This window comes from Amaranthus tricolor, chromosome 2, assembly GCF_026212465.1.
Source record: "Amaranthus tricolor cultivar Red isolate AtriRed21 chromosome 2, ASM2621246v1, whole genome shotgun sequence".
Lineage (NCBI taxonomy): Eukaryota > Viridiplantae > Streptophyta > Magnoliopsida > Caryophyllales > Amaranthaceae > Amaranthus > Amaranthus tricolor.
In genome coordinates this window covers 39,381,248-39,397,982 of record NC_080048.1, presented here as the reverse complement: position 1 = coordinate 39,397,982, position 16,735 = coordinate 39,381,248, and the positions used below count along the sequence as shown (strand labels likewise).

The 16,735-nt window shown below is 35.2% G+C and overlaps 1 protein-coding gene across 3 annotated transcripts in view; it reads right to left on the bottom strand.

The window, feature by feature from the left end:
* Positions 1–16,093, bottom strand: part of LOC130805975 (uncharacterized) — a 29,146-nt gene extending 13,053 nt beyond the window's left edge. Inside the window, exons 1-9 of one of the 3 annotated variants that reach the window (XM_057670841.1) lie at positions 15,661–16,093; positions 15,012–15,499; positions 14,443–14,938; positions 11,512–11,587; positions 7,339–7,475; positions 2,984–3,162; positions 2,595–2,725; positions 2,197–2,472; positions 1,930–2,070 (exon numbers count right to left, since the gene is read on the bottom strand). In XM_057670841.1, the coding sequence (XP_057526824.1) occupies positions 1,930–2,070; positions 2,197–2,472; positions 2,595–2,725; positions 2,984–3,162; positions 7,339–7,475; positions 11,512–11,587; positions 14,443–14,938; positions 15,012–15,492 (1,917 nt within the window). In that variant the 5' untranslated portion in view covers positions 15,493–15,499; positions 15,661–16,093. The remainder of the gene's footprint in view (positions 1–1,929; positions 2,071–2,196; positions 2,473–2,594; positions 2,726–2,983; positions 3,163–7,338; positions 7,476–11,511; positions 11,588–14,442; positions 14,939–15,011; positions 15,500–15,660) is intronic. The other 2 variants (XM_057670843.1, XM_057670842.1) reach the window with 2 other exon arrangements.
* Between the last annotated feature and the right edge of the window lie 642 nt (positions 16,094–16,735).

The following is a 16,735-nucleotide window of genomic DNA, read 5'->3' as shown; positions in this document are numbered from 1 at the left end:
GAGACGACCAATGCTCCTGCTATCTTCATCTACTTTGGCTAGGGATAGAAAGGGGCTTTTTTCTCTTTTATATTCAAATGAACAACTATTTCTTTAAGGGTAATAAAGTAAATCAAGCAAAGATAAATATTTTAATACCTGAAACTAAAAGAAAAAAGCAAAAATAGAAGGTAACATACGGGAGGCGCATGAGGCGCACCCCTCACCCTCGCCTTTGCACTGCGTTGCCCTTAAGTCTTTGAGGCGTTTTTTGGTCGCATTGGGGCGCCTCACGCCTAGGTACACCTCAGGCGTGCTTTTTAAAAGCCAAGCCCACGTGTGAAGCCAAAGTGCGCTGGAATGAATTGTGTTGGTTTGATAGGTAGTCACTGGCGGTTTGATGAGCTCGGGGTGTTACAAGAGCATCAGAGCATTCCCACAACCGTGGTTGATAGTGTGTTCGGTGCACCTTGCGGGGGAAAAGATCCTGAAATGAAGGTGTAATAAGGACGTGTTCATTCTTGAGTGGGGGTGGGTGTGATACCTTGGATTGAGCTTTAAAAAAGATTGATAAACTACTCATATTAACAAGGTGTATTTTTTTCAAGGGAGTTCATTTCCTAAGAATTTCACGGTAAATCATGCTTGGTGGAGAGCGATCTTAGGATGGGTGACCTCCTCCGAAGTTTTCCCAGGTACGCACGAATAAGGCTAAAGTGCGCTGAAAGGACTAGTATTGGTCTGTAGGACCAGTCTACAACCTCCATGGGTAGACCCCGACAATTCGATGGAATCGGTGTGTTACAATATGGACCAAACATAATTGCTTATATCCTTAGTTTTAAAAAGTGTGCCTCAAGAGCACATAGTCAAGCTTCCAAGCGAGGCTCTGGAAAATTGCTTCTCGTGCTCAATGACATACGTAAGGACACACTTTTGTGCGTTTTTATCGCTTTTGGTTCTTTGAAGAGAAAAAGGATTCGACCAAAGGAAAAATATGGACCAAACATAATTGATAGTATCATTATTAAAAGAATTAGGCAAAAAAGTTGTCTTATTTGAAGAGAAAAAAATAAAGGAATTTTCCCTTGTTACCAAACAAAGAAAAAAAAGGAAAAACAAGGATTTCTTTAAAGCCTAAAAGTTAGCAGACTTCTCTCTCAAATCCTCAAACCTTCCACAAGCAATAATTTATTTTTATTTCTCTTCTTCTATTTGGATAATTCTTCTCTTTTCTTCAAGATTCATTATTCTTCTAGTTCTCTCTTCTTTTAATTTTTCTTTTCTTCCATTATATGTCTACTTCATGCTTGTATTTTCTTTTCCTTTCCTCTTTGTTCGATGTTATAAAAACTTGATAGAGAACAGTTAGGTAATGCCTTAGAAAGTGGGTTTCAATACTCGTGTCATTTTACAGTATATACGCGGCTTAATGCAATGATACTAATTTTTTTCAATCTTTAATACAATAATAATATGAGACTCTTATTGTATTTAAGTATCAAATATGATTTTAAAATGTACTATAGGCTTTTTAACAAAAACATGTGCCTCCCTACAAAGTTTGCGCTTGTGCATTGCGTTTAGGATCCAACACCCTTGCGCGCTTGGCACCTATTAAAATAACGCTTATACCTTTTAATATTACGCTTATACCTTATAAGGTACTAAAGAATTTTACTACACTTTCCTCTAGCCTAAGTCCACAGCTTACAAAAAAAATTGTCAAAAATTTCAGGAAGTCCAAAAGTCCAGAAACTAATAAATGAGATCTACTGCTCCAGTAACATCATAATCAGTATAAGGAAATCCAGAGCATTGACATTTGAAATTCAGATTTACAACAAGAAAATGCACAAAAGCCAATACCATATTACATGTCAATCAACAAGAATTACAGAAACAGAAGAAATCAAGATAGAACAGTAACATTATAAACCTCAGGCATACCTGCTCCTCTAGTAAAACTGCATTGTGTCCCTTATGGTGAAATTCACGGAGCTTATTGACCGAGTTCTGATAGAAACTGTCAACTCCCCCAACTGTATATCTGCCATGTTTCACATTAGCTACCTTTCGTTTTTCAAGAACCTACAGAAAGAAGACAACCAAATCTAAAGCTTTTGAAAACTAATGCCCTACTTATGAAAAGAAAACACTATCGGCAATTTAAATTTGATACATTGAACCATATTATAAGATGTGTAAACCACAAACCTCGTTGCATCCAGGCAACAGTGTCATCTTTGCCCTGTTATGGCGGGTTGTATATTCTTGAATCAACCTTTGACCTTCAGGATTCTTGAAACATGAATAATCTTCTGATTCCCAACTCACTTGATCATAATCAAGATTGTGCCATTTTACAAGCCATTCGTGCCGGCTGTTTGTATTGAGGCTAACCTCCTGATCAGTCGGCCTACTATGGTAATCATCGATAATTACTGATCTTCTCTGCAGTAGACGATGAGGCACAACCCAATTTGGATTCCACTTCATGTCATTGAGAAAGTAAAACTTTGTTAAAAGAGACAAATAGTATGCACAAGAACATCCAGCTCTGAATCACATATCACCAACATTAGCAGCCGACAGCCAAGAGATGTCAAGGATACCTCTTTCGGTTTTCCAAGCATCGCATGAACTTCTGGGGCTTCATGAAGCAACTGCATTTCTGGTATCCAGCGGTTATGAATATGGGCAAGACCTTTATATTTGATCAAGCACTGCTTTTGCTTCTGATTACCTTGAACAAACATACAATAATGTGAAGCATCTGTCTTCTAAGTAAATTAAAAAAAAAAAAAAAAGGCTCAAGAAACATATTTCAGCTGTTTATGTCTCTAACTTTCAAGGTAAGCAATTTAATATTTTAATTATAAAAAGATCTAAAAGACAAATAAAACACAATCGTTTATATCATTTTTTTAAAAGTGAATGCATTATGCCAATAATACGTGTCCATAATACATAGAATGACCTAACGAAATCATTTGATCAGTACCTTCAGCCAATAGCTGCACTTCTCTAACATCCAAAATCAATTCGACACCTTGTGACACAGAATGCGCATCAAGGGCCAGCTTTTTCTTAGTGCACTCAGTGCAGTACCAATTTGGAATATATAGATCTTTCAAACATGATGAATGATAACTTCTTCTGCACCCTTTTCCACCACAGTGCCTAGAATTAGGCAAAAGCAAAATTAGAATACATAAAAAGAGACAACACAGCATCTTATACTAATATTTAGAATCATCAGTAGTCTCCAATATTTTTTTAAAAGGAGGGCTTTCCCCAAAAAAAGTAAATGCTTATTTACGACAGCACATTAGGTTTGATGACATGAAATCTACCACAAGAAAAATCAAGTCACATAGTTCATCAATAATTGAGTATGAAATATCAAGATTGGGATTAATTCTAGGCTTAGCGCAAAAAATAAAGGACTCATGCAAACAAAAAGAAAGGCATCTTTTAGTTCATCAACAAAATGAAAAAAAGGTGAACATATTTTTTTAGGGAAGTATTAGTATACCAGACTACCAGTAGCAAAGAGGACAAGATATCCTCCAAACAAGAAAACAAGGTACAGAAAAACCTAATTACTTCTAACCACCCCAAGTGAGCAGCTCTTGAAGCACTCAGCTGCCATAGCCCACAATGATGCCAAAATAGAAATTTGACCCACAAAGAACCTCATTAATAGAAAAGCAAGTTTTGTTCTAACAAAACTACCACAAAATTCCACAAAAGTTACTTATCCTGGATGTTTAAAAGACAGCTAAAACTCCCCAAACAAGTCAACAACCTCCCCATAGGAAATGTGCCTTTTCACAATTAAAATAAAATTTAAACAAAAACAGAACCTTTACTTGAGGAGTGTGCCATTAGTATTAAATCCGCCAAATGCCCATGTCCACACCAAAGCTCTAACTTTTATAGGGGAAATAATCAACATACGCCATACCCTTAGGATTTTGAATATTATTGTCCAAAAAATATATGAATTATAGCTTCCCTAAATTCTAAAGCCGACTGCATCTATCCAGCTGATCAAGGTTAAAGATCAATTTGTTAACCAAATGAAAAGAAGAGCATGAAGAACTAACATACAAATCTAGTAGGATACTCGTGCGTAGGGCTGATACAAATGATGGAAACTTATTAGTGTGATTCTTCTTCAACTCTTCTTTGACAAATCCATGTGCACAGGCCTGATATAAATGAAGTGCTCATTTATTTAAAACAATGTAAGTATTGAATATTTGGAGCATGAATATTGCTGGCCAAACGACAGTCCACCAAACAGCAGCCCATTGCCCGCATGATTGGAAGCTTAACCCAATCATTGTAAAATACAAGTTGGAACCTTCACGAAATGCAAGTAAAGATGGTTTAATTGGTGATGGGCAATTTATTGGCTCAACAAAATCACGAGCAAATCAAGGGCAGCCTACTAGGTAAGTTGGCTATAATGGTCCCCAAGATTTCAACACATATGGGTGTGATATGAGTAGATGGATCAATAGACAACACCTACAAGTAATGTTAGAAGGACCTTGTATATCAACAATGACTACGACACGCATTAAGGTTACACAAAGCTATTTATGGTCAGTAAATCTAAATAGCTTTTGGCAGCAAGATCTAGGGTATTATTCAACGATCGACACATTCATGAACAAGTAATAAATGTTTAAAATGACAGGAACGGAAAACACGGGAAAGGGGTGTATTCCCCTTATTTAAATAACCGATAACAGATAGTGAAGTGAGGAAAAGCAAAGGAAACTTCACAATTAAATGTTTGAGAAACCAACTCTGCAAAAAAGGAAACAGGGAAAAAGATAGAAGGCCCCTCACTAAAACTCTGCCTTCCCCAACCCTCTCTCCTTCGAATATCCCCATCACGGTGTTAGCATCTCTGCAATTTTGTTTCCTTCTCCAGATTGTCTCTCCTTTCTATACTGTTAGAATAAGAGTTCAACAAACCAACCACCTACATAAGTCTTGGCAATCATTTGTACAAAGGGACTTTCCAAGACCTAAATAGCAAATTCAGCTACCAAAAACGTTACATGGTTAGAGTAATACTTTTCAAGCTTTGGATCATGAAAATGCAAATAACAAAACCTCAAACACATACTAAACTTCCTACTTTTTGGGGGATTTCCTTATAGAAAGTAGAAACATCCCATTTCCTTTATAAGTCTGGTCTTTGTTTAAAATGGGAAATGGGTGAAGCACACCAAAAGGGTGCTAGGACTGTGCCACGCCTAAGGCAAAGGTGTTGTAATTTGTAAACCCAAAAAAAGTTACTTCTTCAAATTATAATTTTCGTAAAGTCGGGTCTTGTAAACCAAAAGCGGTCTCCTTGTCCTAGCTCATGTGAGGCTCACCACATACAACCAAGGCCCAAGCAATTTGACTATCCATCACATCAAAAGTTCTCCTATTTCAATCACAATGAAATCTTATGGGGGTATTTGGTATGAGGGTTTTTATAACTAAGACTAAACATTGCACGCTAGATACCCGCCAACATGTGAGCACACACCATGGCCACCATACCCACACCAACCTACCATATTTTCAAAATTCACTGCCCATCTTAGAATTCTAACTAAACCTATTAATTATGACCCAACGCCCAAAATTAACTCGAAACCTAAACAGAAAGTAGTGGGTTATAACCAGAAAATTTAGACCCAACTCAAATATACCAGAAAAATTGGATCAAACCAGCCCGAATCCGACCGTTTGACCCGTTTACTTCTATACTGACCACTTCATGTACTTCAAATCATCATTTTTAGTTAGGACCCTCTACATTTCTAGTTAATTTTGGTATTTTGAGTCAATATTTCATGGTTGTAGACTTATAAACGATAGATTGATTGCTTTTTATAGAAAAATATTTTCTTATTAAAACAAAAATAAAAATTTTTTTTGAAAAAAAAATTAACGACAAAAAAAATATTTAAAAAAACCCTTCACGTGATCGACCTTAAACATGCACTCAGAGCATTTTGACACATCTAAATCTAACCCAAGCACACCTAAATAATAGTCAAAATCCTACCAAAAGCGGAGCAAGAGAGAGAAACAAAGCCCATGGAAACCACAAATTGTGGCTTCAGTTGGTTGAATCAGTCTATAAGATCTCCAAATTTAAGTGATCATGACGGCTTTGGCATACACAAATCATTATAGGAAACAGCACCACTAACATTTGTGGTGAATACAGAAACAGATAATGTAACATATTGTGGCTTATCCTGATGGCAAGGCTGGTGCATAGTGTAAAAATAAGGCCTCATCGCATCGCATCGGCCAGGTTGTAACGGTTTTTCAAACACTAAACCTATATTTCGAGCTTTGGTATAAAAAAAATCATGTTTTGAGTTGTATCAAGGGATATCTTGTGATTTGACCAATATTTAGGCATTTCGATAACCGCATCAACGTTTTGTTACCGCGATCGCGACCGTTACCGCAATTTTACACTATGAGTTGGTGCTTTGGTGAGGGAAATGTGTGGTCGAGAAGGGGGTTTCAAATTTCAAGGTTCATTTACTATCATAGTAAACATAAATTAAAATACGAGTCTAAATTCCTTTCCTTATCTTCCATTCTTCTCGATTTCTTACCTTTCTCCTCACTCTGTCAAATGGGCCTTAACTTTAACTCTCTCTATCCACGCATAACCTAAACATTTTACTTTTCATGTAACCTTTAACCACTTAGGCGTGGAAAGTTAAGCATATTGGGTAGGTAATAAATGCTAATACATTTTCAAGATTTCCTTTCGTCCTCACTCTTCTAACAGTCAAAGGCGAACAATACATAATCTCTTATTCATAGTAAATTAGTTATTTCAAAATCAAAATTAAAGCTAAGACAAGATGAGGATCTCTATTACTGCAATCTATGTTGGTTCTAAGTTCTACTCAAGTATATGTAATATGAAGAGGACAAACAAAAAACAATAAAATAACATTAACAAATCATTGCACATGAGTGATAGAGAAACATTTCCTCACAAAAGCAATATGAATTACAAATTACCCAAGGAATCGAATACTTGACGGAGCACAAAAAATTGCAATTCAAACAAAAATAGCATGTGTATACTCGGCACAAAACCTAACCACATACAGTATCAGAGAAAAAGTACAAAACAAATTTAGGGAGAAATTAAGTCTGTAGCTCAAAATTCATAACTTATCACAGATGAAACAAGATGATAGGTTGAAGTCCACATTGACTCACAGGCCACAATAAAATCAAAAAGAATAATTACGTAACAAAAAAGACAAATTTTAAGTAAGGAACATGCAGGAGAGAGTTACCCACAAGAGCTTTCCACCAAGTTTGCATGAATCACAAATCACCCCCTGAACATCAGAAAGAGAATCACCTTGTCTAATATTTTGAACATGTTCCTCAGCACACTCTGTAGTAGTCACACGGGTCTCACATTTCCCTTTATCCTAATTGATTGTATCAGAAGAACAGAAACAAAGAACGAGATCAAAAGAGGAACCAACAATCAACATATGTCCCAAATAAGCAGCTACTTTCGAAGCATAACGGAAAATGAAAAGTAACAAATGCAGTTAACACAAGGAACATTGTTTGTTAAAAAAATAATAATAATACAAGAAAAGACTAACAACAGCCCATCTACAATTCCACATCTATTTGAGCAAAGGAGGACATACTCTACAACAAAAGAATTGCAAGGTTTCTATCAAAAATAATGGAGGGGAAAAAACAAGTTAATAAACTTTTGAAAGCACTTTTTTTTTTACCAAAATTACATAAATTTTCTCCCCAACCTCAATTTTATCATCCAACACAAGCTTACATCATGTTGCTATCTATGTTACTTGGACTTGGGCACAGGTATCGAATACACGTGTGGATCCAATCCGGTAGGACAATTTTAGAATTCTAGGATATGCGAACACAGTCCCAATATTGGATACGGGTACGGGGATACTGCAAAATAATTTTAAAAAATCTTATATAGCATACATATACTTAAAATGGCCTAAAATATAAATAATCAATATTATTATTAGTTTTATCAAGATTGTAAAAAAAAATTAATTTAATTATTATTATTATGAGTGGAGAAACAAAAGGGGACAACTAGATTATTTTTATTATTTTTAGTACCAGACTACGGTACTACTTCTTCCATATAAAAATAATAATCTAATAAAGAAAAGGTAAAAAAAACGTAAAAAGTTTAAAAAGGTAAAAAAGTAAAATAGTAAAATGTATAGAAAAGTAAAAAGTAGAAATAAAACTAAGCTTCCCTAAGAAGCTAAAAGAAGCTTGACTTCTTCCCTTACTAACCCTTATCTTCTTCACTGACGCTTCATCTTCTCTATCCCTCCTTTCATATTTTTTTCTTCATTTGTTCTTCATTTTCACCTCTAAAACAGAAGAAAAACAATGGTTGAATGGGTTTTTTTACTGAAGCTGCAATCCAGTGCACCAGGCGCGTATCCAGCACCGGTATCCTCACCTAACACCGGTGAGCCGGCGAAAATGGAGGGTCCAAGCATCATAGGTTGCCATCATCCTTCACGTTTAATGGCTACTACCATCTCACATCAGAGATATTAAGTTGAGATCAACTTATTCAGTGTTCAGTTGTAAACCTTTAGTAACAGCCCAGTAACAGTTCATCACATCTAGAGATTAAAAACATGAAACATCATTTCTATTACAACCCCCCCCCCCCCCCCCCCCCGGATTTGGTTAATGGTGTGAAAGGGGGAGTAATAGGATTTAGATTTAGTATTAATTTTAATGAAATTTTCTATCATTCTCAGGGTAGTGAAGCTCTCATCTTCAAACATGTTTTTTCTTTACAGTTTTCCATTGCGATCTATTACCAACTTCCCAAGTGATAACACATAAAAATTAATTTTGTAACCTTCTAAATTACAATATACTTTCGATACCATTCGCAACTTTAAGTACCAACGGGCGTTAAGGAGTGCTTTCTAGCAACGTCCCACTTTAAATCACTTTACAAAACATTCTTTACTTTATGAGTTTCTAGTAACTCAATTTTTACTTTGTGAATAAAGGAGCCTTTGGTGAAAAGTGATAAAGAAAGGGTTAAGGACCTGAGGTTTTTTTCACCATTTTTTTCATTATCTTTCTCCACTTAAACTGAAAAATTTAACCCCAAAACCCTATTACTAGTTCACTCTAAGCCACTGCAACCCAAATTCTCCTATCTTCTGCTACATCAGAACCGCCCCGTGACCATTATTGACCATTAGTCCCCAACCATCTTCACTATCATCCTTAAAAATTACCATAAACCACTAACCACTGTGTATACTACAGCTTTAGCCTCAACCACCACCAAACCATAAACATAATTGTCCACCATGCCACAGCATATTATCCACTGTCAGTCATGGAAAACTCAACCCCCAACACAACGAATACAAGAAACAGAAAATAGAACCATACGACTACCATAATGCAAAATATGGCACGCAGATTAGTTTATCAATCGAAATACATGAGCCATTTCCAAATTAATCCCAATGCAGGATAGTTATGCATTACTAAAATATGCCCTTAGTTTTAAAAGCTCGAGCGCACAAAGGTGCAAAAGGTCCTTAGAGACTAGGCACAAAGTGCAAGGTGAAGGCGCAAGCTTTTTGTAGGTGACGCACACTTTTTCGCTAAAAGGGCTAATAATACTTATAACATGACATTCATATTATAATAGCAAAAAGTTTGAAAACATCCATTGTCATTGCAGTAAACAATACTTTAGCATATAACTATTATCATGAGAATATAAAGAATACACAAAATTATATTCTTATTCACATGTTTTCTACTCAATTTTTTACGGAAGAAAAATGTTTCTCGAACTTCACATTCAAGTGAATTTGGATTTAAAGTTCTATTTCTTTTTCAAACAATCAAACTTAAGTTAATTATCCAATCCAACACACATGCCTCATGCAATGGATTTTGCCTCAACTAGTCAAGACGTTTGAGCAAAGCGCAAAGCAAGGCGCGCTTTTCAAAACTAAGACTATGACAATAATTACGCATCGCCTTAAGATCAAGCATCATCATCAATGAAACTGTAATTACAAAATAATGTTGAAGATGGTCATGGCTTGATTTTGTGTGGCCATTCAAGATCTGAAAAGCTTCTTCGAGTCTACTTGGATTAGGGCTAGAACATGGATATTTAAGTGGGCTGGATTGCAAGCAAATAATTAAATGGGTAAAAGTTTATCCCAAAAACTGTAATATATAATATCCCACTGATTCTCCTTCCACTACCTCCTTCATCGTTCTTTCTCTTATTAAACCAACATTTGTCGTCTGCTTAAACTTTCTCTCTCTTACATTATAATTTTGTTTCCATCTAGAAACTACTAAATTATAATTTTAAATAATTAATAGATTACTATCAATATTCATTGTAATATTAGGTGAAAATTACACATCTTTAGTTAATCTTTTTTACTTTCTTTTTTATAGAATTTATCTAGGGTTTATACAAGGAAACCCAATTTTAAATTTTAACAGCTACTCATAGATTATATGGTCAAATGTTGAAGAACTCATGAGCATTACCTTTCCCACTCATGGAGAAACCTAAAAGAGAGATAAAATGTATAATTGCAAAAATACCCTCAAAACTTCAAATTCATTTCTCAATATATTTTTTCTCAAAATTGCGAAAAAAAGAATCTCCTTTAATAAACCGTATACTGTTGAAGTTTATTGAAAATATTGGGGATGCGATCATGCAAATTAGAAACGGGAAGTTTAGGAATTGTATCAAAAAATAATTCATTGTTGACGTTGGACGCCAATTTAGTCATTTAATACAACACTCCACCTCAAGTCACTTATTAAAATACCGAACAATACACTTTATACCCCAAAAAGGGTCCAAGACCCTACTAAACCTCCTCCAGAACCACTCCTATTTTTAGGTTCTAGGTCTAGCGTTTTGAGAACCAGCGGATCTAGATCCGATTTTGGATCCAAAAAATTCAATGGGTCTTGGTGTTGGTCTAAAGTCTTTTAGACCCAAACCCTCTTTCTTGACCCATTTAACAAACCCATTCTAGATCCAACCTATTATACAATCCTAAATCAATTTAAATTTGTTCTAAGCGTATTTCTATATTTATTTAGACTTAATTTAAACTTATCTACAACCATAGACCCATTGTAATACTAATGAAACATTTAAAATGTAAAAAAAGTTTTAAAGTATGAATACTTTAATTTAGACCCATGTAGCAACTAGATAACAAAGCCAACTCATTCCTAAATATGATTATTCAAAGGATTTCGTAAAACACAGCAAATATTCAAAAAATCTTCAACTAGGAAGCCCTAATGTAACCTTGTATGAACTTAATTATCTAAACAAACTGTAGCTCTAGCAAAAAAGGAGCCAAAAGATATAATCAGAGAAGATTTCAATAAGCATAAGAAAACATAAAAGTTAACCTTGGAATCATCCATCTCATTTACAAAGCTCGCAAAACAACAGCAAAGCTCTTGCTCTGGAGAATCAAAATCCAGACTGCAAAAAGAAGAAAGAGACAGTCATTTAGAAAAAGGGAAACGCATAGTCTAGCTTGCAAAATAATAATGATATACAAATTCAATGTTCATCAAAATAAACGACCATAAGCTAACATAGTTGTAGCCTATATCACAAAGCTTGGTTCCTTCATATATGGTAAGGATACACAAACATGTATTCCTGCTAGCCCTTTCATTTGTTCTTGCATTTGTTCCTCCATATAAGAATCTTTCCTTAGGATTGTCTACTCTTTCTATAGGAAAATTACATCCTAGATTTGTGTGGCTAGAGTAAAAAGTACAAACAAAATTACAAGGGAAAGGTCGTAAGAAATGAAAAGAAAATACTTTATTAATAGGAGTCTAAAGAGGATTCTGTAAATTTCACGATTCAAAGGAAAATGTTCCCTAAAAAACTTCCACACAAAGAAAATAAAAAACGATGAACCAGGTTTCCAAGGGTTTTCTTCGCTTCTTGAGGCTACTAGCCTACTACTATAATAAAATGTGGATTTCACAAACAATTGACGTGGTGAAACAACTTTCAAGGTAAGTATGAAGAAATAATTTTGGGATCTTTGCATAGTATCTTTTTCACATTTCAAATTCTGAAGATATGCTACTCAAAGGGCTCCGAAACAATTACAATCAACCTCTCAAAGCCCTATGGCACTGACAAATAACAATGATCTGAGATTTTCATGTATTTCAGTACATGTAAAAGGCAACTTAGGCAGGCAAGTCTAGTCACAGTACTGTGAAACAAGCAACATCAAAAATAATAATATTGTCATGAAATAGATAAAACGCAAAAAATTAACATAAAACGACTAAAGAGGGAGAGAAGAGCAAACACATCAGATACTTAAAGACTGCGTCAAAGCCTGTGACACTTTGCAAGAAGTCCATCTTGAAAGATCAACATCCATCAAAATAATGATTAGCTTACTTCTTCTATCCATAAGATACCAACTACCAACCAAGTGTCATTATTAAACCTTTTTAAATATAATAAGGTTCTATAACTAGCTACGAAGTCCAACGATTATAAGGCCATCATGAGGATTTGTGATCGCAGAGAAATGTCAAGGGATTTAGATAATTGCTTTATCGAATAGAAATATAAAATAGGTGAAACTTATTCAGACATTTCCTTATGCGCATATAAAGAATTATTTAATGGCCATCAGCGCTACTAAGCTTGATAAAAGTCATGGGGTTCTAAAGAAGGGAAAACAGACTTTCCCAAGTCCTTCAAAACACCACCTAATACCATTTCAAAGAAGAATACTCATTGCTATTCATGCCTTTTCCATAAGCTTCTCAACAAGATTATCATAGAAATTCTTTTCAGTACACAATGCATCAAAAAATAAGGTTCCAACTTCAAATAGCTCACCCCTGCTTCTGATATAAGAATTCTTTCATAGTCTATTCTTCAAACACCACCACTAGTCACAAGCTCTTTGGATTTATATACTCATTCCCAGTGGCTGTAAATATTTTCTATACATCATAGGAATGAGGGTAGGACATAACCCCATTCCACGATCCCAGAGTGGCAATCCCTGATCAGCAGCCAAAAGCGACCCAAATCGCTCGAGGTATAGTCCTCGTTTGGCGGACCTTCAACTCATACTGTTAAAGGTTTACAGCCTTCATTACAATAGGAGAGAGGACAAAGAAGAGAGAAAATAAAAGAGATAGAACCTAAAAATTTAAAACGGGTTGCTTTGAAAATTTTTTAATACTTTCTTCTGATATTAAATTTATTTTCTACGATAATGCATCCCCTATCCAATTGATCCCGACTCTTTCTAGGTTGCTTCTATGTTTCTGTTCTCGTCCCTCATACCAAACCGAACTCAATTCCAAGTAACAATGCTCTACATATTGATTTTTCAAAAAAATCCTTCAACCACGTCAGTTTAGAGTTGGTTCGATTAATTTCATTATATCACTAATCGTAGCCTAAATCATAAAGTTTTCAATGAAAATCCTATAATAGCCTTATCTTAAAATTATCTTGTACAACCATCCTCCAACTTGACTAGACTTTAGTATATGCACCAGTACCACAATTGCCCTCTGAATCAAGCTTCAAAGGTCCCTTAATTCAATAAATTCCCCAATGAATTATAAGTCGTAGATGTAAATTGGTAAAATGGCACATTGTTAGGCTAATCTAACAACACTAGACGGTCAATTGTCTTGTGGTACCCACTCCATGTACCAAAGCGAACCTCAAACAACGTATCTGCTCCATTATAATTTATAAACACCCCTTCAAGCAAAAGTTCACCGTCATAAAATCGACACTAACACAAAAGAAAGTCTAACAAAATCTTATATACAATTGTATAAATGGATACAAAGAAAGGAAGACAGAAAGAACAAAGATTTTGTACCGTAAGACCCCTGAGCACCAAAAGAGGCAAATAAAATTGAACGACAGAAGATGCTGCACAAATGAAAATAAAAAGAGAGAGAAAAAATTGTTTTAAGAAACCTATGAGCAAAAGTCCAAAGCTATTCAAAGCATAGTACTGGATAATAGTTTTAATAATGACTTCTTTCATTGAAAAGGGAAAAGTAAAATCTATTATGCAAGGGCATAATTTCACTAAATCCATGTCACTTAAACATCACTGTGTTTAATCTTGTAGACAGCATGGTTTGTCAAATGAACGAGTACAGCAAGAATGCAGGTAAAGAACAGTAATTAAAACTTCTTTTACTTGATAATCCTGGTAAATTGGAAAAAACAAAACATCGTAGCTGCAGTTTAAAACTTAAATCAGATAAGTACAGTTGCTAAATTTCAATAATAATTCAGAACATTGACATCATTACCTTCGCTTTTTCAGACATTTAGCACATGCATCTGCCAAATCAATCGTTTCGCAAGGTATGGGTGGAGCAGTCAATAGGCAAGTTCCCGCACCTTCATTTCCAGCAAGAGGAGTTTCATTCTGATTACATGCCGAACCATTATCTTCATGAAGTTTCTCTGCACCATTCATTACCACCTCTTCACTTTTGTCACATATTTTGTCAGCCGAATGAAATAAGATATTGTCATCCCCAGAAACCTGCAAACCTTCTCCACCTTCGCCTTCACACTTGCCCTTGTCTTCTTCCTCTTCTTCACCCTCGCCTTCACCTTCACCTTCACCTTCACCTTGGCTTTCGCCCTTGCCTTCGCTTCCGCCTTCACTTTCACCTTCGCCTTCTCTTTCACTCTGGCCTTCGCTTTCACCTTTGCTTTCTCTTTCACCTTCACCTTTGCAAACCCCTTCTTTAGATTCAGCTGTAGAATTTGAGGAAATCTCAGCTTGAGCATCTAATTCTACATATTAATAAGAGTGCATTAGGACAAGCTTGTAGCTAAAATTAGAAAACAACATAATAAACAAACTCACCTAGTGGTATAAACTTCTTCAACGGCTTAAACATTTCTCTATAACGACGAGCATCTAACCTCTTCTTCCTCTTAGTACCAACTTCATCACCAGAACTTTCCATACCTTGTCCTGTAGCATCCTCAGCATTCTCTTTCAAAGTCTTCCTTTCCTTATCCTTCTCATCTACCATATCATGTTGTTTCAATCGTTTACTCTTCCCCGTCTCCTTCTCCACTTTCCTTTTATGACTAGGAGAAGGAGCCTTATTGGAATTTCGTGGCGGGATCATACCCCCATTTTTCTTCTTCGAAGAAGGGGTCGATGGCGGTGTCTTCTTTCCTAGTCTCTCAGACTTCCTGACTTTACCAGGGCTCGAACACCTAGTGGACCTCCTCAACCCAGAACCATCTGAAACAGGAGCTGATGATACATTTCTCCAACCTAACGTTTTCTTTGAATTACCCACTTCACCTTCCTTAGAACGTGTATTATTCACCATCCTTTAACTTACAAACAAACCCAATTTGAAGCATTCAATTATAGTTCATTCCAAGCAATTCAAAATTCAAACTAAAAAAGCAGGAAATCTAAGAATGCATGGATATTCTACAATAGGGTTTTCAAATCTACTGAATTTGAAAATGCTAAAATGTAGAAATTAAATTACCTCTGCTCAACTAATTCGCACCGCGTAAACACAAATATTGCCAAATTCAGTGCCAAATAAGGTTTTTTTGATGCTCCAAATTTTGAAGATAACTTAAACACGAAAAAACTTTAACCCCTGAACCGCAATGTTCATTCTAGGGTTTTAAAACTCGACTTTTTAGGTTTCTTCTTCGAAATCCTGCATCAGGAAATAAATGTCCTCCTGAATCCATAAGAATCAATTAATCACCATGAATTTTCCTTATAAAATTATTCTAATCAGAATCATACTACATTACATATTTTTGTCATCAACTGAATAGGGTTGTTGTGTGGAACTTTGGAACTTAGATTTTGAAGTTAAAACTTGAAAATCGGGTTAAAATGGGAACGAAATTAGAAACTTTCTATTGCGAAATTAATAAGTTTGAGTATATGATTCAAAATTATGCCGGGATTAACGAAGATTAATGCATTACATTTAAGGTGGATTGATAAAGTAGGTAGTTATCCGATAATTTGATCTGATATGCGATTCGGATTTTAGGATATCCGATTTGAAACTATAATTTGGATTTGATATCCGATTCAAAAAATCGGATATCTGATATCCTCATTTTATAAGTAATTTAGATATTCAGTAATCATAAGAATAAAACTATATTTCAATAAATTATTTTGACTAAATTCAGATCTCGAATATCAAATATTTCGGATATCTTATTGGAATTTTTTAATTAACCCTAATTGACATCGAATATCAGATTTGGATTCGGATATCCGATCCAACTACATGTTACGGATCGGATATTCAATTATGCTCACCCTTAGATGAGAGGGGAAACAGTCACTAAGGTGTTATTTAATAGTAGCAATTAATATTTTGATAGATTAAAAAATGATTTTTATGAATTGTAGTTTGACCTACCTGATTGTATAGGCCTAGAAATACATGTGTGCACCTTTGACGTGAATGTTATAGATGTATGGATAAAAATTAGGAATCAAGTTTTACGGAGGAGCTAAGGGTTACATCGATCTCTACAAAGATGTGTAAAAGACTAAAAGTAGATTGAGGTGGTTTGGACATGTGC